The 19,740-nt window shown below is 36.1% G+C and overlaps 2 protein-coding genes across 2 annotated transcripts; both read right to left on the reverse strand.

Annotated features, from left to right (window-relative positions):
• Positions 1-2,607: 2,607 nt before the first annotated feature.
• Positions 2,608-6,145, reverse strand: LOC145000004 (Prolyl oligopeptidase family protein). Its single transcript, XM_078959144.1, has 9 exons — positions 5,778-6,145; positions 4,528-5,645; positions 4,279-4,437; positions 3,826-4,191; positions 3,651-3,716; positions 3,522-3,570; positions 3,251-3,374; positions 3,021-3,147; positions 2,608-2,902 (listed from the first exon to the last, which is right to left on the reverse strand). The coding sequence occupies exons 1-8, from the start codon at positions 6,100-6,102 to the stop codon at positions 3,063-3,065; spliced, it is 2,292 nt and encodes a 763-aa protein (XP_078815270.1). The 5' UTR covers positions 6,103-6,145; the 3' UTR covers positions 2,608-2,902; positions 3,021-3,062.
• A 5,782-nt stretch (positions 6,146-11,927) lies between these two features.
• LOC145003274 (uncharacterized) lies at positions 11,928-14,063 on the reverse strand. The gene is made up of 3 exons (XM_078962407.1): positions 13,810-14,063; positions 13,144-13,329; positions 11,928-12,379 (listed from the first exon to the last, which is right to left on the reverse strand). The coding sequence occupies exons 1-3, from the start codon at positions 13,873-13,875 to the stop codon at positions 12,134-12,136; spliced, it is 498 nt and encodes a 165-aa protein (XP_078818533.1). The 5' UTR covers positions 13,876-14,063; the 3' UTR covers positions 11,928-12,133.
• Between the last annotated feature and the right edge of the window lie 5,677 nt (positions 14,064-19,740).

Raw genomic sequence — 19,740 nt, forward strand, 5'->3', positions numbered from 1 at the left:
TGTTTCTTAGTTCTTACTTCTTTATGCAGTTTTATATAACTTTATGATGTTTGGCAAGAAAAGAAGGCGCCATAGGAGAGGCGGATTTGGCGTGTCAAAATGGATCTAGAGTAGATGTGCACAAATACTGGTTTTCCATAAACCGGTTTTCAGCTTTTGGCTATAATTGGTCTTTTTGTTTTTTTCTGAAAGTGAAATTGCTTTAAAAAATTGGGTTTTCGGTTGAAAAAAACTGGTTCCTTGGCTTTTATAAGAAAACTGGCTTCAGTTTTTTATAAAGCCTTTTTCCTAACCGGTGATTCAATTTTAGCTTAACCGGTTTTAAAAAAACTAGCCTTTTTTTTTATGGTTTAAAAAAAACAACTCTTGATGTGCAGCTCTAGTCTATAGTAGAGGTGCACTTGGATTGGGTTGGGCCAAAAAGACTAGTATGGTAAACCCATGTTGGTTGTCTTATTGCCTACTCCTCTAGTGCCACTAAATGATTACCTCCTGAACTACATATACTTGTCTTTAGTTTTCAAGGTTGGGTGGCTTGGCTTGGTCAAATAAAGGACTGGGAGTACCATTAATTTAGTCTCACTCCTCTATGCTCTAGAGGTGGGCTTCTCTGGGTGAATAGGTTGATGCCTTAGGTAGAAGTGCACATATACCGGTTTTGGTTATAATTGGTTTGTTTTTTTGGGTTATTTGAAAGTGAAATTATGTTAAAAACCAGTTTTTTCCGATTAAAAACTGGTTTAGGTCAGTTTTTTAGAAAAAAAATCAGTGAAAACCGATTTCAGCTTTTTATAAAAACCTATATTAAACCAGCAGTTGAGTTTTAGTTGAATTGGTTATATCGGTTATTAGGCTTGTTAAGAAAAAACAGTTTTACTTTGTGCACATCTAGGCCCTTAAGGCTTGGGTTGTGGCCTAGTTGGGAAGTGGGGTTGCTAATAATATTCAACATTTGGGGCTTAGGCTTCATCAAATAAATTAGTGGACTATTAGGCCATCCAAAGTACCCATTACTAATCATTAATATGTAGAGTGTTACCTCATTAGCAAACACAGACAGGGCTGTAAACGAACTGAACGTTCGGCGAACCGTTCGTGAACTGTTCGGCGGGAAGTTCGTTTATGTTCGTTTATTTAATAAATGAACGAACATGAACAAAAATTATCGTTCGTTTAGTTAAATGAACGAACATGAACAATGGTCTCGTTCGTTCATTTATGTTTGTGAACGTTCGTTTATGATGTTCATTTACGTTCGTTTATGTTCGTTCGTTTAAGTTTATTTATATTCATCTATATTCAATTATTTTTTATTATATTGTTATATTATATGTTCGTTTATGTTTATATATGTTCAATTGTGTTTTTTTTTTTTTTATCTTTGTTCGTTTAGCATGTTCACGAACATAAATGAACGAACATGAACAAGAAAATCTCGTTCGTTTATCCGTTCGTGTTCGTTTGTTTTTAGGCTAACTTAAACGAACGAACATGAACAAGACCTTGTTCGTGTTCGTTTGGTTCGTTTACAGCTCTAAACACAGCCACTAAATGTTAGCATACCCATCGTTATATCCCTCTTATTTTTAATTATTTAAATAATATATATATATATATATATATATATATATATATATATATATATATATATATCTTAAAATATAGAGAAAAAAAATAACTAGTTGTGGTGATTCGTGCATCTCACCACAAATGACCACGAAAACTTCAACCACTAGCCACCACTAAGCACCCAGGATAGTGTTTACATTTGTGGTTCGTGGCCAGCTAGACCACAAGCATCTTCTTGCATTTACTCCGGTATGTCTTAGAGAACTTGTGAACTGCATGGTCCGGTTTGGTCCCCTTCTTTTTATATGCATATACAATTATTAATATGCCTAAACTTGACTTGATAAAAGGTAAAAAGAAAATGAGAAAAATAACTTGTGAAATGCATGGTCCTGTTTGGCTGTTTGGTCCCCTTCTTTTTACATGTATATACAATTATTAATATACTTAAGACTTGATAAAAGGTAAAAAGAAAATGAGAAAAAACGGCACAACAATAAAACATAAAAGTAATAATAATCTATCGGTTCCTTAACCAGTCCGATCCAAACAAAATAACAAAATAGTCTAGGCAATAGGTGTCTTTTCCCAAAACTTATTATTACTATGGTGCTATTAATAAACTACCTATCAAACCCAACACTGCACTTTTTATGCAAATTACAAATGAAACACAACACATGCTTTTAACCAACTTTTATTTTTATATTATCAGTTTATAATCTTAAAAAATAATCTGGTTACCAAATAAGATACCCAAGATTACGTCATAAGAATCTATTAAGATACTTGATGAGTTCAAATTCAAGCGTCACGATTGTTGAAGGATATTTGTTGGTTTACTTATTAATATTCACCAGTCACATGAGAAGAATCATATTGTACAACTAGAAATCTCTAAATATTGTATGTTCACCGTAGACAATGATCATTCACATAAGAATTTAATATGATCATCGTTAATATTCATCATTTATATAAAAATGGTCATAGTTACAATGATAAATTACTTGATATTGCAAGTTTAGAGTAGATGGATGAATCAAATAAATGGATCGATTGGATAGATTGAATAGATTCACCATTCAATAGGGTTGTTATGTATAATTTGGTAAACTGAATTCAAAGAAAAACCGTTACAGATGTGCAAAGAGATTTCTCTCATCATCATATAAATCAACTAAAGAATATCTTTAGACATCACTAATCCCTAAAAGACATTCAACTCAAGGTAAAACAAAGTCTTATGTTATCACATAGATGATGGAATGCTCCTTTGACTAACTCAACAAGCCGAGGACCTTCAGAGTTCACCCTTTTGACATCACAGGTTCTGTGGATCAAAATACAATACAACAAAAATAAGCAATAGTAATAGTAGCATGAGAGGATAGAAGGTGAAATCCATATATAACAATCAGCTAAAAACGTCTAAAAGGAATTTGGAGGACCTTGAAGAAGCTTCCAATTGTAATCCAAGCCATTTTTCCCAATTATACAACCACCTTGATAGGAACCATGTTCAGAATCTTCAATATGAAAGTGTATGTAAACGCATCCTCTTGGAGTTTCTCAAACCTAAATTAAACATAAACAGGAAGCAGATGGTTAAAGATTTGAACCAAAAAATATGTTTTTGGTATATTTTTAACAAAAGGAAAGAATACTAAATCATTATGACCTTCCTGACTTGGAGAAGTGTCCTGCTCCCATCTCACATTTAAACAACAAAACATTCTCATCTGTTTTCATCTCTCTCAACTTGGCAACAAACTTAGCAGGTTCTGAATAAAGTACACGTGGATCTGCAAAAACATGTCATACATACATACCTCCAGTTAAACAATACATTAGATATAATCAAGAAAACGATATTGGCACAAATTACCAAATAAAAAAAAGTAAACACTACAATATGTCACTGTTGTCATCTTCTTGAAAAGACAGCCTACCATTTAATCCAGCAGTAACAAGTATGGCTGGATAATTCTGAGCTTTTACCTGTTCAAAATAGAGAGAGCCATATCAACTGATGATCTATCAGATGGATTTAAACTGAAACAAGACACATTGACACTCACATTATCAACTGGTGAATATGATTTCATGTAAAAGTAGAACTCTTCTTTCCGAGGATCACCCCATTCCTGCAATAAAACAAGTCATTCACACTTTGAAAGAAACATACTAATATTATCATAGCATCCTAATTTGAGTTTCCAAAGAAAAAAAAAAAAAAGATTATATATAAATCACCTCCCATTCTGCAGTTGTAAGAGGAATAGTTGGATCAAGCATTGTAGTCACAACATCTACAAATGGTACTCCAGCTACAGCAGCCTTAAATAAATCGGGTCTCATGTTCACAACAGCACCAATAAGCAACCCCCCTGCACTTCTTCCATTGATGCACAGTTTTTCTTTCGTACAATATTTCTTTTGTATCAGATACTCTGCACAATCGATAAAATCTGTGAATGTATTCTTCTTATGAAGATATTTCCCATTTTCATACCACTTCCTCCCCATTTCTCCACCCCCACGAATGTGAGCAATTGCATATATAAAACCACGATCCAATAAAGACAATCTTGATGCTTTGAAACAAGGATCCACACATATCTGCATAACAAGACAAATGGAAATTGTATCAGTGACAATGTAGTAACGTACAAGTTTCAATTTATTTCTTGCATGCAAATCTATTACCTCATAGGATCCATATCCATACAGCAACATTGGATCCGACCCATCAAGCTTCACCAGATCCTTTCTGTAGACAATTGATATAGGAACATGAGTCCCATCTCGAGCAACTGCCCACTCCCTTTTGGTTACATAGTTTGAGATATCAAAACCACCCAATACCTGATTCCACCAAAAAAGAAACTCATTAGACCTAACGAGTTGATTTTTTTTTTTTTTTGACTAAAATCAATCATCATGTATGTAACTTACTGTTTCGATTTTCTTCAGAACTGAAACTCCTGTATTCATGTCGTAATCATATGTAGAAGGGGGTGTTCTCAGAGAGCTATAATCAAATCTCAATATACTTGAAGAAAATTGTGACTCTGCTGGTTCCACTGAGTAAACAGGGTCAATAAATTCAACAGATTGGCCACCTTGGAGACTTTGAAGTGGTTCACCAATAGGTGGAAGAGGATAAAAGGTTACCCGAGGTAAACCCTTTTCACGCTCATACACAACAAGGTGATCACTAAAAGTTCTTACATCCTGTATTTTTACAGTTTCCCTATGAGGAAGAAGAATGGTGGTTGCATTTACATTGTCCAATGGACATGCTAGTAGTTCTGAATTGAAAGCCTCATCACTCCTCCTTTTGATGAAAAAATGATTGCCACGATGGCTGACTGATGTATCAATGCCCTCTGTGCGAGGTGTTAGAATTGTAAGATTGTTCTCAGGCTTTGAGATATCAAAATAGAAGATAGACCTTGTAGTTTTACTCTCTGATCCAACAAATAGGTACTTTTTGCTCTCGGAAGCTTCAAGATCTAGAGAAAACATATCATCTTTTTCATCATAAAGACATGAATCTGTTGATTGATTTGTACCCAACTTATGAAACCACACCTTGTCTGGCCTGAGAATCGCATCCATGGTGATGTATAGCAAAGCCTCATCACCTGCCCATTCAAGATAACTTGTTACACCAACCAAGGGGTCACCAACAAGTGTGCAAGTCTCAGCATCCATGACATAAATGGTATAGATCTCATCTCCTTTAGTGTCTTCTGCGTATGCTACCAATTTGTGATTTGGACTGACTTTAAAAGCCCCAATGCTGTAATATGCATGCTCTTTAGCCTTAACATTTTCATCCAAAATCACATGCTCAGGAGGAGCTTCTGGTCCTGTTGGCATGGAATCATGAACAGATGGTACATCCCCATTGTTTTCTACAAGGCGCCGACAATGCTGTACGTACTCTTTGCCCTCCAAAGTCCGCTCGTAATAGTAGTAAGGGCCTTTTCGAACAGGTGCAGATATATCATCTTCTTTAATCCGGCTTCTTAACTCAGCATAAATCCGATCTTCCAAATGTTTGGTTCCTGATATTTAATATACAAGAACTCTTTTCAATTACTAAGAAAAAAGTTACATATGAGAGAGTACAAGTAGCAAAAAAAACAGTCTAAATCAACTTCAGATTGAGAGAGTACAAGTAGAAGGGAGTTGGTTACCTGACATGATGAAATCAGTATAAGCATTTTCTTGTTGAAGGTGGGAAAGGATTTCAGGATTGGAACGAGAATCGTCACGAAGCCAGTAGTAATTATCAACCCTAACGTCTCCAAACATTTCCATTTCGTGCTTCACCTTCTTAGCTACAGGAGGCTGCAGATTTTTCGTATCGGTAGCAGCCATAGCTGATGTTTGGGAGGAGCAGGTGGTGCTTCTTGTTGTTGTGTAGAATCGTTGAGACAGTCGAGTGAAACCGGAGGCAGAAGCAGAAGAGATCGGCCGTAATCCGAGTTTAATTTGGGCCAACGGGAATAACGAGACCATTTTTCGGCCTTTCCAGCCTTTTATCTTCACAGGCACGCAAATGTACAACTCTCTATTTGTTTTATACCATAATAAATAATAAATAATAATACATGTAGCTTTTATAAATGATTGCAATATATTTATTTCTTATCCATGAAAAAACCCATCAAATATTTGTAATCATTTTAAATGTTGTATATTCTATATAGTTATTATAGGTAGATAAATAGACATAGTTTGCTTTTTTTTTTCAAATAAAGAAATATAAGTGCACTTTTATCATTGATAAAGAAAAATAATGTCGCAAGCAAAAGTAAAATATGTTGTTATTTTACAATGTCCTACAATAAGTCATGGATGGAGTGTGACGTCCAAATCGTGTGGAGGATTATCATTCTATCATACCCATCATTATTTAGTCGTGCATGTGCGGTCGGGAGAAAGTGTACATTGTCATCGTGATTCCACCCATAAAAATTAAGGTCTCAATGTAGGATATTTTGAGACCACTAATAAATATATATAAATAATGTTATCATCGATTTTATATTATTATGAAAATTATATAAAATTGTTGATGGATCAATTTTATTAATAAATAAAGATATACGTTTACTATGTTTATCTTTTGGGTTAAGTTTCCTATTTTATTCAAGATCTCCTAAATTCATAATATCTCTCATATTCGGTTAGATCTCAATCTATATAAATACTTGATGAGAAACAGATTTATAATATATGAAAATACATATAAGAATTTCGTTTTAGGGTTTGCTGTATGATTTAGAGAGTTTTTGAGATCAACTGAAAAGTTCAACCTAGTTATTCAGATCCGAAGATCATAATGAAATTAGGTATGTAATCATTCTTTCAGGTTTAAGATTTTCTTTTGATAGATTCGAGAATGAAGATCTAAAGTTGTCTTTTCGCATCTTATGTTTTTGTTATCAAAATAAACAACACTCCAAATATAAATCTCTTGAATTTGTGTCTATAAAATATGTTTCCTAAGATCAAATTTTGTTGCATACTAGTTGGCTAAAACATTAAGATTTTACCAAAAGACCCAAATTCAAGTCCTGCCGTGAAAGCTAGGGTGAAAACATCTGTATCGTAATATGGGTATGAGTATAGTATATGTACAAACAGGTAAGTGAACTACTCCTTCGACTGGTCTGCCCGCCGTTTGGTTTGAGGGCCTACATCGACTAGCCCCCCCGTTAACTGCCCTTGACTAAACTAATCTAATAGAAAGTCAAGGGGCTTGAAAGGTTACCTGATTATTAGAGAAATGTTTGGAACCCTAGTTTTGGAGTTTTCGCCCGGTTAGCCACCAGAGGCAAGCGTTAGACCCTATAAAGCACATGTATTTACTAAGACTGCTACGTAAACTCATTGTAGAAAGAGAGTCACAAATGCCAATTTCCCTTTTCCAAATATAAATGAAATTCATTTAGATTCATTTATAAAAAATTAGTTAAAAAAAGAATATTTTTGTAGGAGTCTGGCGGTTAAAAAATGAAACTCTATAACAGAGGTCTTGACTTCAAAACTAAAGCATGTTCTCTTCAACATTGGTATCCCGGGACTGTCCTCTCATATAATTGCATTGGTGGGTTCGATGTGATACCATTTATCAACTTTTTTTGTTCATATTTAATGATAATGTATCGTACTTTAGTTGTTTAACAAGTTTGACTTGCATACACCTAAGTTCATGTCCCATGACAATCTATTTTTAATACAAGTTATCCTTTGGTATTATGGAAGTTATATAACTTAAATTACTTTTAGGTAAAAAGAATGTTGTACTTTCAAAACGTAAATACATTGGTCTTAAGCCTTAATAATAAATAGTGGTGTATGTAAAAGGTTCAGTGAGGATCTGGGGTACTATACATCCCTAAAACATATTATGTGTTGTATATTAAATTGTAACTTATAAGCCTTGCATCTTGTACCTTTGTCTCGACATGAGTGCTAATTACAGGTGCCAAAAAAAGCTTTTGTTTTGAAATATGTTTACGATCCGATCTGAACCGTTTTAGAAATCGGTCTGATAGAAACCGATATGATTTGCAGTTGAAGCGTGGTTTATACCAGTTTGAGGATTTTATCATTGTAATCGATTTGGGTGAAATAGGTATTCAAACCTATAAAAAGGATTGTCATATAGTAAATATGTTCTTTTCATCCATTATATCTTCAATTTATTGTTAATACAAAATTTTGAAGGTTTTCGAAGACCAATTTTCACTCATTACACTATCTTGGATGCCCGACAAACATTTTTTCTAAAAGTTAAAATTTGAAAATTTTCATTTGAACCCCCTAAATGCTTGAAAAACGTCTTACACCTTTGCTTATTCGTATGTTTATGATTAACTAAAGAATTTTCATTGAATTTCAACACCATAATCAAAATTGATAAAATACGGAAAAATAATGAAAACATAGGTTTTTTCAAACCGATTTCACCCAAATTGGTTTTAAACCAATCCTAATCGGCTTCTATAAGTTTAGATATTTTTGCTCAAAACTAGTTTCAATCCGACTCGATTTGTTAGTCATATTGTTTCCGTCTTTCTCCTCTATTAACAAAAACTTAGTAAATAAACATTGACAATAATTTAATATAGTATATGTTAATTTGGGCCTTTTTTAATCCATCTAAATTATTAAACATATAATTAAAGCACAACATCCTTATGAACAGTACTTAACTATGGTACTGTTCATCATGTTTGTTTAACTGAGGTTTGCTTACCTGATGTTAGTTTAATGCTTCTATTACCCCACCGCCTTTCATCTTCCACCGCCTAAGATCCTTTCCATTAATCTTCTTCACTACTTACCGTCTGCACAAGGAGACCACGAAAGCTGCAGTAGTTTCCTCACCACCATACTCGCCGGTCACCGGTCAGCCTGTTGATTTTCGGCCGCCCCCACTCAGGTAGGTATGAAAGGGGTAGCGATTTTAGTTCACTTTCTTTATTATTGTTACAATTACTATATCACGAAAATGAGTTCACTGATTGGTCTTCTCTTCCCAAGATTTAGGGTGGAAATACCACCTCAAAACCTCTGCACCTTGATTTAAAAAAATATATATTTACAAACGTTTTGCTTGCAGCTCCTCTCTAATCTGTTAAACTGCACCCACATTTTAAATTCTAAATTTCTGATTTTTGTTTTGAGATAGAGAAAAGGAGGAAGACGATTCTGATTACATGTCCCTTTGGCTTCGAAATTGTGTCAATTTTTTTAGACATAAAACACCATCTTTTTTTTGCCTATGTTCTATCATTTGACTCGATTTTTTTTACACAATGCACCATCTTTTTTTGCCTATGTTCTATAAATTTCTTTTGATACTGAATTAGGAGACAAATGTTTAGGTAGCTGGGGAGATTTTAAAAGAAATTTCATGATGCATTCCACCTGCTCGATAAAATGCTCGAACCAGGTTTCTGAATTTTTTTTTGTCCAAGTTCAGTTTTTTTTTAAAGTAGGCAAAAAGGGACTTTTAGAAATTTTAGGCAAGAAGGTAAGGATATGGAGTTACAACTTACAACCAAAGGTGGTGAAAATATACAGACAGTTGTTCAAAAGATTTCCTATCCTAAAATTTTGATGACAGAAAACTTAATCATTTTTCAATTTCTAATATATATTACATTCTATCATGGTAAGTAAGCTGTATAATGTGTGCTTAAAATTTTTGAGGGCCAATGAAGTCGTAACTTTCCACCAACTGCAATTGTTGTCTCTTGGTACATGAAATGATTTCTCAACAAGTTTTGGTGCGATAATCTTTTAGTATCTTTCTAATTTTATGTTTTTTTTCAATAAAGATCAGGTTCTTCAAATTAAACTTCATTTCATCTGGCGGTCTTTCAGGTCGGATATGAAATGGGAATCGAAAGAGGAACCATAAGACAACGATGATGAGTACAACATCTGCTCTTCAACTTGAGGTGTCATGTAAAGTTTTTTTTTTTTTTTTTTTTTTTTGATCGCGATTTTTGTTTATTAAGAACTAATTCGTGTGTTGTATATAGTTTGTGTAAAAGACTATTATTCATTCCACCCGAGTTATGAAATAGATATTCAATTCAGGGAGATATCATCTTATTGGCTTGATGGGTGTGAGATACATAAACTTGATGATAGTATATGTATAATTTAACTTCAGAAACTGATTTTTGTTTGATTGTTTTTTTCCTACTCTATGTATTTGTAGTATAATTAAATAAAAATACCATTTTTAATTACCAATAAATGGAAATGAACTCATTACATATGGATGAAAATGGTTCCTTCATCAAAAGGTTTAATTGTTTGATGAAACTCTATGTAGATGCACCACATTAAGAAGGATAAAATTGGCATTCCTATAGGTGTTGGAATTACCGGTGGAATAGACTTTCGATTTCTGACCTTTGGAGGATTCAAGGTGCAAAGATTATATTTAAGGGTAATATGGTTTATTTACATGTATTTAATAATGTTTTGCTAATGATGGTAGTGAGAAGGACTAAAAATATTAAAAAATTGAAAACATGACCAAATTTGCAAAAAGGTTTTTTATGGACTTAATCCAAAAATACATGACATGGGCATAAATTGTAAGTTAGTATTTTATTTATTTATTTTAATTTGTTTATTATTAAGCCATTGTAGTCTGAAAGTACATTGTTACATTTAAACACGGACCAAATGTGCGTTCTACTTCTATTGTTATTTCTTATTCGCATAAAGAGCAAGGGAGTTACCATTTGTTATAGTTTGTTTCTAGAAACTCACTTTTTACTTTGTTTTTACTTTTCTTTTTACTAATACTAATTTGTTTTTAACTTATGCAGCTTCTGTACACAGATTTTGAGGTGATTGGAAAGGGATTTTGAGGAAAAGAGGAAAGGGAGAAAAAATTGTTGTATTATTGTAAGGGTTGAAGAGGGAATACTCAAAAGGTGGAAAACATCAAGATAAGATTTTAGATTTTTAATTGATTAACTTATTTTGTTGTCCCTAAAATGGTATTTCAGTTATGATCCTTAATTTGAAGTTTTTCTCACATTTATGGTCATTATTTGAAGGTACTGTTGTAATTCATTTTTAATTGCTGCAATTTTCATTTATTTGTCTATTGTATAACCGTACTTTCAACTTTTCTTATTAGAGTATTGTATTTCAAAGTATATGTCCAATTATAGCAATAAAAAATCTGAAAAAAGAAAATGCTTTTCGACCATGCGAAGCATGGGTCCCTACACTAGTTTTAGTTAACTCATAGTTCTAGCTTCTAGGGTTAACCATTTAATATCAGTAAACATAAAATGGGTAGTTCTTATATAAAATGATATCTTTCACAAAATAAAGTTTTTAAAATGCCTTATTCTCCGCAAAGTTGATATCTTTCCATGAAAGGACATGTCAGTTTTCAAATAAAAAATAGTAATTTTTTTTATAAAAAGAATCTTTCATAAAGCAATTTCATAAACAAATACATTTAGTGATTAACCAATACTATAATCCGTACACATTACTTTTTCTTAGTACAAAACAAATTATACTTTACAAATTATACTTTACAGGATTATACTGTACAATATTTTAAAGAATAAGTTGTGTATGAAAAAATATTATTGTATACAGATCAACTCCCTTATATAAACTAAACTAAACAAATTTAAGCTCAAAACCCCTTTCCATGGCATGGCATTACAAACCGGCTACTCAATTTATCTGTATTTGTTATATATAAATATATTATTAATTGTAGCACATGCAACTTATACTATTTTAATGAAATACTAATTGCTAATTGTATACAATATTAATTAACTTAATTTGGAACTTCAATATAACATGGGAAATATACATACAAAAATGGTCTTTGTGTGCTTGTGTATGTTCAAAACGATACAATTAAAATGAAGTAAATGACCAAAATGCCCCTGATAACTGATACTAATAACACCAGGGAAAATAAATAGCAGGTCTTCCAACCTATACGTGTGTTGAACAAGTGAAAGAAATTGCAAAATTACATCCCAGATTCTTCTAGCAGCTTGAGAATGTTATGTTCGGGTGCACTGATCGAAGGCAATATCACACGGTTGGTTCTTCTTTGAGATTTTGCTGCAGGTGGCTGCGGTTCTGGTGGTGGTATGGGTAGGGTTGGGGTTGGGGGTGAGGGTGTGGGTGTGGGCCCCACTCCTTCCTGCACTATGGACAAGTCTGTCCTCCTCTGCACCCCTGCACTTACACGCTCTTTCCATATTCTTCCGTCCTTTTATGTCAAAACCAAAAAACAAAACAACTTCATGAATAATCATTGTAGTCGCATGAACACCATAAATGCGTAGTTATCCACCAAATGCCTCCATATAGCTAAAATAAGGTTTCTTACACCACTGTATTTTCATTTTTTTTTTCTTATTAGGACATTGTAATTCGAAAATGTACCCAATTATAGCAATGGGAATTGCTTTGTATTTAGATGATATTACTATTATAATTGGGTAAAGTTTCCAAAGTATAATTCTGTGATAGGAAGAAATTAAAGTGGGATGCCATAATAAACAAATTAAAAAAGTTTGTTGCTGCTTTCTTGCATTTAACCCGATTATGTAACATGAAAGCCCAATCCACAATATAACATTATAACTCCCCGTTATTCCCATTATTGCTGCATGTTCAAAACACAAAGCCTAGAGGTTTGTGATGTGGAAGAAAAGATACACTACAACTACTAAATGCAAAAAATGATTATTTTGTGAAATTACAAAAACCAAAGTTACATATTTACCCATTATTAATCACTATAAAATACTAATAGCACAAATTTTGGTCAAAAGAGTTCTTGTATTCTTTTAATATTTGAGGCCTAGTCCACAAATCAAATAACAACCAATCAGTTTGAGTTTCCTTAACTATGTGCATGATACAATGTAGGGTTTATTTTGTAACAAATGGAGAATAAATGATGTTGACACTATCCATGAAATATCGGAGCTTAATAACATGACAAAGTAACCTGATTTTAACGCTTACATTGAGAATTGAAGGTTCGGGTAATGGGCAGTGAACAGGTTGATCATGGTCAAGAGGCTCGGTGGGGTGGTCAACGGGCTTAAACTCAATGACAACCTCGATACCATGATTAGTTGTAGCCGTCGCTCCAACAACTGTGGAGGATTCTGCTACTTCCGTGTCTGGGGGTAACACTTCCCTCTCATCCTGAAAAGAAATTAAGCAGCCAAGAAATAAAAATAGTTTAAGTCGACATAATTTATCAAGAAAGGAGCATAATCACAATCACAATCACTTTGCAATGAAATCAAGAAGCACCGTGAAAAACATCAACGCAAATCACTCTAAATGTTCATACTTAGTTATAACAAATTCGCAAGCATTTACACTTTAGGATTCAGACAAAATCACAATAAGTCATTGTTCTAGGAAATCATACTGTTTCACAACCTAATTACAGAAATCCTATCTTATCAAAATGAAAGCCAACAGATCTGGCAATACCAAGAAGCCATGATCGATTACTTAAGAAGCACCAATACGATAGTCTGAAATTAAAAGCACCAAAAACTCCCATTAATGAAAATCCAAGAATCCCAGACCAGGGAACAAGCAAGGGAAACAATCAATCGATTAAAAACCAAAAGAGGTGAAGGAATCAAACAGCGATGGGTGTCATTTGCTTACAAGTGTAGTCTGGGAGCGACGATGACCGTTTCTGCTTACAGAAAACCTCGAAAAAAGGCTCACCATGTTGCTTAGCTTCTTTTGGTTTAAATTACAAACAAAGAGCTCTAAATCTGATCTGGGATTTTGTCAAGTGTCTCTCAGGGCCAAAGATTATAAAAGTCGTAAAGGGTTATGGGTGGATAGATGGATAGTGACCGAAATGGTAGCTTAGCTTTGGATTCTGTTCTCCGATCACAGAAAAACAACGCAATCTATGACTAACATAATCCAAATATAAAGAGTAAATTAAACGAATGGTCCTGAACTAATTTGTAATTTGTTTTTGTTACGGTCCGTGTATTTTACCTTTGATTTTTTTTTTTGTTACGTGTTAAAAGATTATTTTACCTTGATTTTTTTAATTTATTTAAATAAACACATTCCCGAGATCCCAACCCCACCCCCTCACCTTACCTTATACACCCACCATTTCTCTTAATTTATTAATAGTCTTTTTAGGTAAGACAGAGATCAAACACTTAACAAAAACAAACAGTAGGAACCAAACGCGTAATAAAAACAATCAGTAGGAACCTTTTGAGTTAAAAAAATAAGTTAAGGGTCAAACACGCAAATTACCTCAAACCATAAGGATCATGTGATTTAATCAAATATAAACAAATGATTTTTTTTAGTAAGTTAGGTGTCTGGTCCTAATTTTTATGTTTCATTGCATCTTTCATCCAACTATGAAAAACATTGCAATCTTAGTCTTTCACACTTGACACTGGTCTCCTTCTTCCCTTTACCTCCCTTACGGGCAAGGCACATGAAGGCATTTTAGTCTTTTTACCACTCTCTCTTCCTTTCATTTTATTTGATAAAAATAGCTTAGTGGGTTTTCATTTCTCGTTTTAGGGTAGAACGATAAACCCCCCTCTAATATTATGGCACAAAAGCTATTACTTTTCCATTTTTCTTTACAAAAAGCTATAATATGTGTAAATCGTGAACGTTACATGTTTTTTTTCAAAGTTTGATGTTTGTTGTTCTAAGGATTTCTCCAAGATTGATGTTCCTTTAACTCGTTTTTGACAAAGAAGAACATTACTTTTCATTGAGGGCTTCAGCAGAATACAACGTTCGAGGTATTGAGGCATAAATTATGTGAGGCATTGATTCTGACCCTTCTTTGTAACACCTTGGATCCATGAGATAAAAATTGAGAGTTATAATGCACATTGTAGGACCTACTCGACAAGTTGGTTGGTCCCGAATCATCGTGTAGATGTTGAGTTGGACGCATAAAATATGATGCCTACTCATTAAGTCGAATGGGTGGACTCGACGAGTTGAGTTTGTGCAGGGGAACCCTAATTTTCCAGGGGTGTGTCCTATTTAAAGGACCTTAAGCCCTCATTTTCACCTCCCATGTCACCTTACTCCCCTGTGTGAAACCCTAATTGTTTAGATTGATTTAAGAGAGAAAGAAAAGCTAACTTTGGGCATTCTAGTGCACTATTGGAAGAGAAAATAAGAGTATCAAGGCTTGGAACGAGAAGGGACTATTGGATCTAGTGTTTATCCATCCTTAGCTTCAGTTGAAGGTAAAAAGTCACCACCTTGCTCATTATTTTGATTAGATCTCGTTTTTAGGAATTTTTAGGGCTTTTCCATCTTTCATTGAGACTTTGAGTATTTTGAGCTTGCTAAGAGATTAAGACTTCAGATTTGGACCTTGTGAGGTCCCTTAAGCCTAAAGGTCCAAACTTTATCAAGCTAGAGGATAGCTTTTATGCTTAGAACCCTAAATGGAACTTGTTTTAGCACTTTCACCCCTAGGTGCCATGCATGGACGTAAAGCTTGTAGCTTTACATGGTATTTCATCCTTGGGAGGCTAGATCTAGAGTTTGGGGTTTAAGCTCTGCCTTAAATTGTCTAAATGAGAAAAATAGACTTAAGGGACTCGACGATTTGATGAGACAACTCGACGAGTCGGTTAGAATTTACCCTGATGGTTTGGACACGTTACAGACTCTGTGAGTTAGTGAGACAACTCGACGAGTTGAGAGGGTTTTACCCGTCTTTGGATTCAGAATGGACTCGATGAGTTGATGAGACAAGTCAACGAGTAGGTGGGGTTTCCTAGACTTCTGGACGTTGCATGGACTAGACGAGTTGGCTAGCAACTCGGCAGTTATAACCAGGTTTTCGCGATTTACTAAGTTCTGAGGGACTCAACGAGTTCATCAGCTGAAATCGGCGAGTTGAGTCAACATGGACTGTTGATTTGGTTCTCCAATATAGACTTGAGGTCCAGGTATCATCAGTTCAGAGTTAGGGAGGAGGACGTGGAGAATATTGCGTTCCGGACTCGATATTGACATTACGAGTTCGTGGTGATGCCGTTTGGACTCACCAATATTCCTGCAATATTTATGGACCTGATGAATCGGGTCTGCAGACCGATGCTCGATCGCTCGGTCATCATATTCATAGAAGATATCTTGGTATACTCCAAGACCCGAGATCAGCATGAGGAGCATCTTCTAGAGATATTAGGAGTTTTGAGGAGGGAACGACTTTATGTCAAGTTCTCGAAGTGTGATTTTTGGTTATGAGAGGTTCAGTTCCTTGGACACCTGATTAATCAGGATGGGATTTTGGTCGATCCGACCAAAATCGAGGCGGTTATGCAATGGGAGGTTCCGAAATCTCCCTCGGATATCACGAGTTTTCTGGGATTGGTAGGGTACTACCGAAGATTCATACAAGATTTCTCCAAGATTGCAGTACCCCTCGCTCATCTGACGAGGAAGGGGGGGATTTTCGGTGGGTCCCCGAGCAGCAGAGGGAGTTTGAGACCCTCCGACATCGTCTATGCGAAGCTCCAATATTGACTCTTTCGGAGGGAGGCAAGGATTTTGTGGTGTTTTATGATGCCTCCATCATGGGACTAGGAGCATTCCTCATATAGAGAGGACGGGTGATAGCCTATACATTGCGATAGTTGAAGTTGCACGAGACGAGATACCCTATTCATGATTTAGATTTGGGAGCGGTGGTATTCGCTCTCAATATTTGGAGACGCTGTCTCTATGGGGTGCGATGTACCATATACACGGATTACAAGAGCCTGATACACATCGTGGATCAGCCGAACCTAAATATCAGATAGCACAGGTGGCTGGATGTAGTCAAGGACTATGATTGTGAGATCCTTTACCACCCAAGTATAGTGAACGTGGTGGCGGAAGCTCTGAGCCGCAATTCAGCTGGATCTTCCACTCCGGCAATATGTATGAGGATATCAGTGGATTATCCACTATTGGGCTTGATTAAAGAGGCTCGGGATGAGGACATGCGACCAGAGAACTAGAAACTGGAGAGGATTAGGGGCGAGAACACCCGAATTTGAGTAGGATAGCCGAGGATTATTGACCTGATGCGGTCGGGTATAGGTTCCGATGTCTGGTGGGGTCAGACAGATGTTTATGGAGGAGGGTCATAAGTCTCACTTCTCTATTCACCCGGGAGCCACTACGATGTACCGAGATTTGAGTTTGAGCTACTGGTGGCCATGCATGAAGCAATTAGTTGCTTGGTATGTCGATAGGTGCTTAACCTGCATGATGGTCAATGCCGAGCATCAGAGGCCACATGAACAAGCTACAGCCTCTAGAGATTCCCATGTGGAAATGGGAACAAATTACAATGGACTTCATTACCAATTTGCCGACGATGACAAACGAATTTGATTTTTATATAGGCCGTCGTGGATCGATTTACAAAGAGTGCCCATTTCATGGCTATACGGGAGAGCTCATCGGCCGAGGAGTTGGCCGACGTGTATGTTCGCGAGATCGTTGCTTGCCACGGAGTTCCGGTCTATATTGTTTATGACTGTGATGTTAGATTCACCTTCTGCTTCTGGAAAAAGTTCCACGAGGTGCTAGGCACGCAACTACATTTTAGTACGGCTTATCATCCGCAAACCGATGACCAAAGTAAGGGGACCATACAGACCCTCGAGGACATGTTGAGGGCATGTATCATTGATTTCAGTGGGAGCTGGGATTCCCACCTACCCCTTGCAGAGTTTGCTTACGATAAAAACTATCATTCTAGCATTGGCGCCCCACCGTTTGAGTTGTTGTACGGGCGGAGATGTCGCACCCCGGTTTGTTGGGGTGAGGTTGGTCCCATAGTGATAGGACGGACAGAGGTAGAAAACTACCGAGAAAGTTCAGCAAATTTGTAGCACCTGGTTCTTGGTACGTAATTCTTTTTATTTTTATCTAAATATTTTTCATTTTTGGCCTTGGACTCGGTGAGTTGAAGGATCAACTCGCCGAGTAGAAGCAGAATGGGACGCAGGGTTTAAGCCGTGGACTCGACGAGTCGGGTCCCGGACTTAACGAGTAGATCATGTCTGGTAAAAAACCCTAATCCAAGGGTTTGCACCCTATTTAAGCAATGTTATGTCTACCACAACCTCCCTTATGCTCCCATAACACCTCTCATTGAAACCCTAACCGTTATTGAAGCAATCTAAGCCTTGTTGGTGGATTTTGGTGCTTGTGGTCTTAAGAAGGGAGGAGAAAAGCTTGAGGAAGCTAGTAGAGACCAAGGGAAGTCGATTTTATGCACCTTCTAGAGTTCATTGAAGGTAAAAAGTTGTAACATTGCTCACTCATTTTTTAGATCCCTCTTTAGGGAGATTTAGGGCTTTTATAAGCCATTTTGGGTGGCCAACCATGTTTGCAAACATGGTTGGGGGTTAAAGCTTCTGAATCACGTCATTAAAGGGGTCACTAGGCATATTTGGGTTGCTTTTGCACCCATGAAAGGTCCCATGCATCATAAAAGCTTGTTTTATGTCTTTTTGAGCTCAAAGTCCCATGCAAGCACGTACAGTTTGTAACTTTACGTGCTAGATCGATTGTAGAAGCTTGGATCTATCTTTTGATCAAAGGTTGTACATCAGAAATCGAGGATTTAGAGTATGGACATGACCGACTCGGCGAGTCCTTTCCCGGGCTCGACGAGTCCGAGGCTTTGATTCCCATATCTGTTGAGGGTCAAAGGAACCCAATTGAGTGTTAGAAGGTTTGTAACCGAACAGAAAGAGTTACCCAACGCATTGGACGTGATTTTAGACCTGGAGTTCATGGGACTCGACTAGTACTATAACAAACTCGGTGAGTCCAAGGGAATCTTCTTAAGAATAAAGATGAACTCGACAAGTTGTTCATACAACTCGACGAGTCGAGGACAAGACTTGTTCATCAGATGAAGGTGGACTCGACGAGTGTTCATACAACTCGGAAAGTCGGATGAGTTTCATGCGATGTTCATATGAGAGAGGAACTCGTCGAGTCTATGCCAAACTCGACGAGTCGAGACATGGATAAGGACGAGTAAAGGGGTAGGGACTCGACGAGTTGACGAACCAACTCGGTGAGTTGGGTCAACTTGAAGTTGACTTCGACTGGACTTGGGCTGACCCTCTTTAGGGTTGTACGTGTTGTGTGTTGACTTGAAGGTTTTCGTGTAGGGATTGAGGAGTTGTAGGGAGTCGACTTGTGTGCCGAGGATAATTCAAACACTGTACGACATTGAGGTGGGTTACCTTCCAGTAGGGGTGGGTCTAAGGCCATAATGTCGGCCCACCAAAAAAGGGTATTTTGAAGATAATGGTCTTTGTGATAATTATCTTGGTCTGGTTACGTGTTGGTTGTGAGATTTATCTGGATGATATGTTATGTGTATAGTAGGGATTAGTTTCCCTAACAGTGGTCCTTAGTGATGGGTTTTGAGCAATACATCAATCCTATGGTGTACATGTAAACCCTAATAGCTTTGGATCTAGTTTGTCTAATGAACATGTAATTGATAATCCAAAGCCATAAACCCTAGATCTAATAAACTACAACTGAAATTAGAGT

This window comes from Lactuca saligna, chromosome 6 (assembly GCF_052625555.1).
Source record: "Lactuca saligna cultivar CGN05327 chromosome 6, ASM5262555v1, whole genome shotgun sequence".
In the NCBI taxonomy this organism is placed as follows: Eukaryota; Viridiplantae; Streptophyta; class Magnoliopsida; order Asterales; family Asteraceae; genus Lactuca; species Lactuca saligna.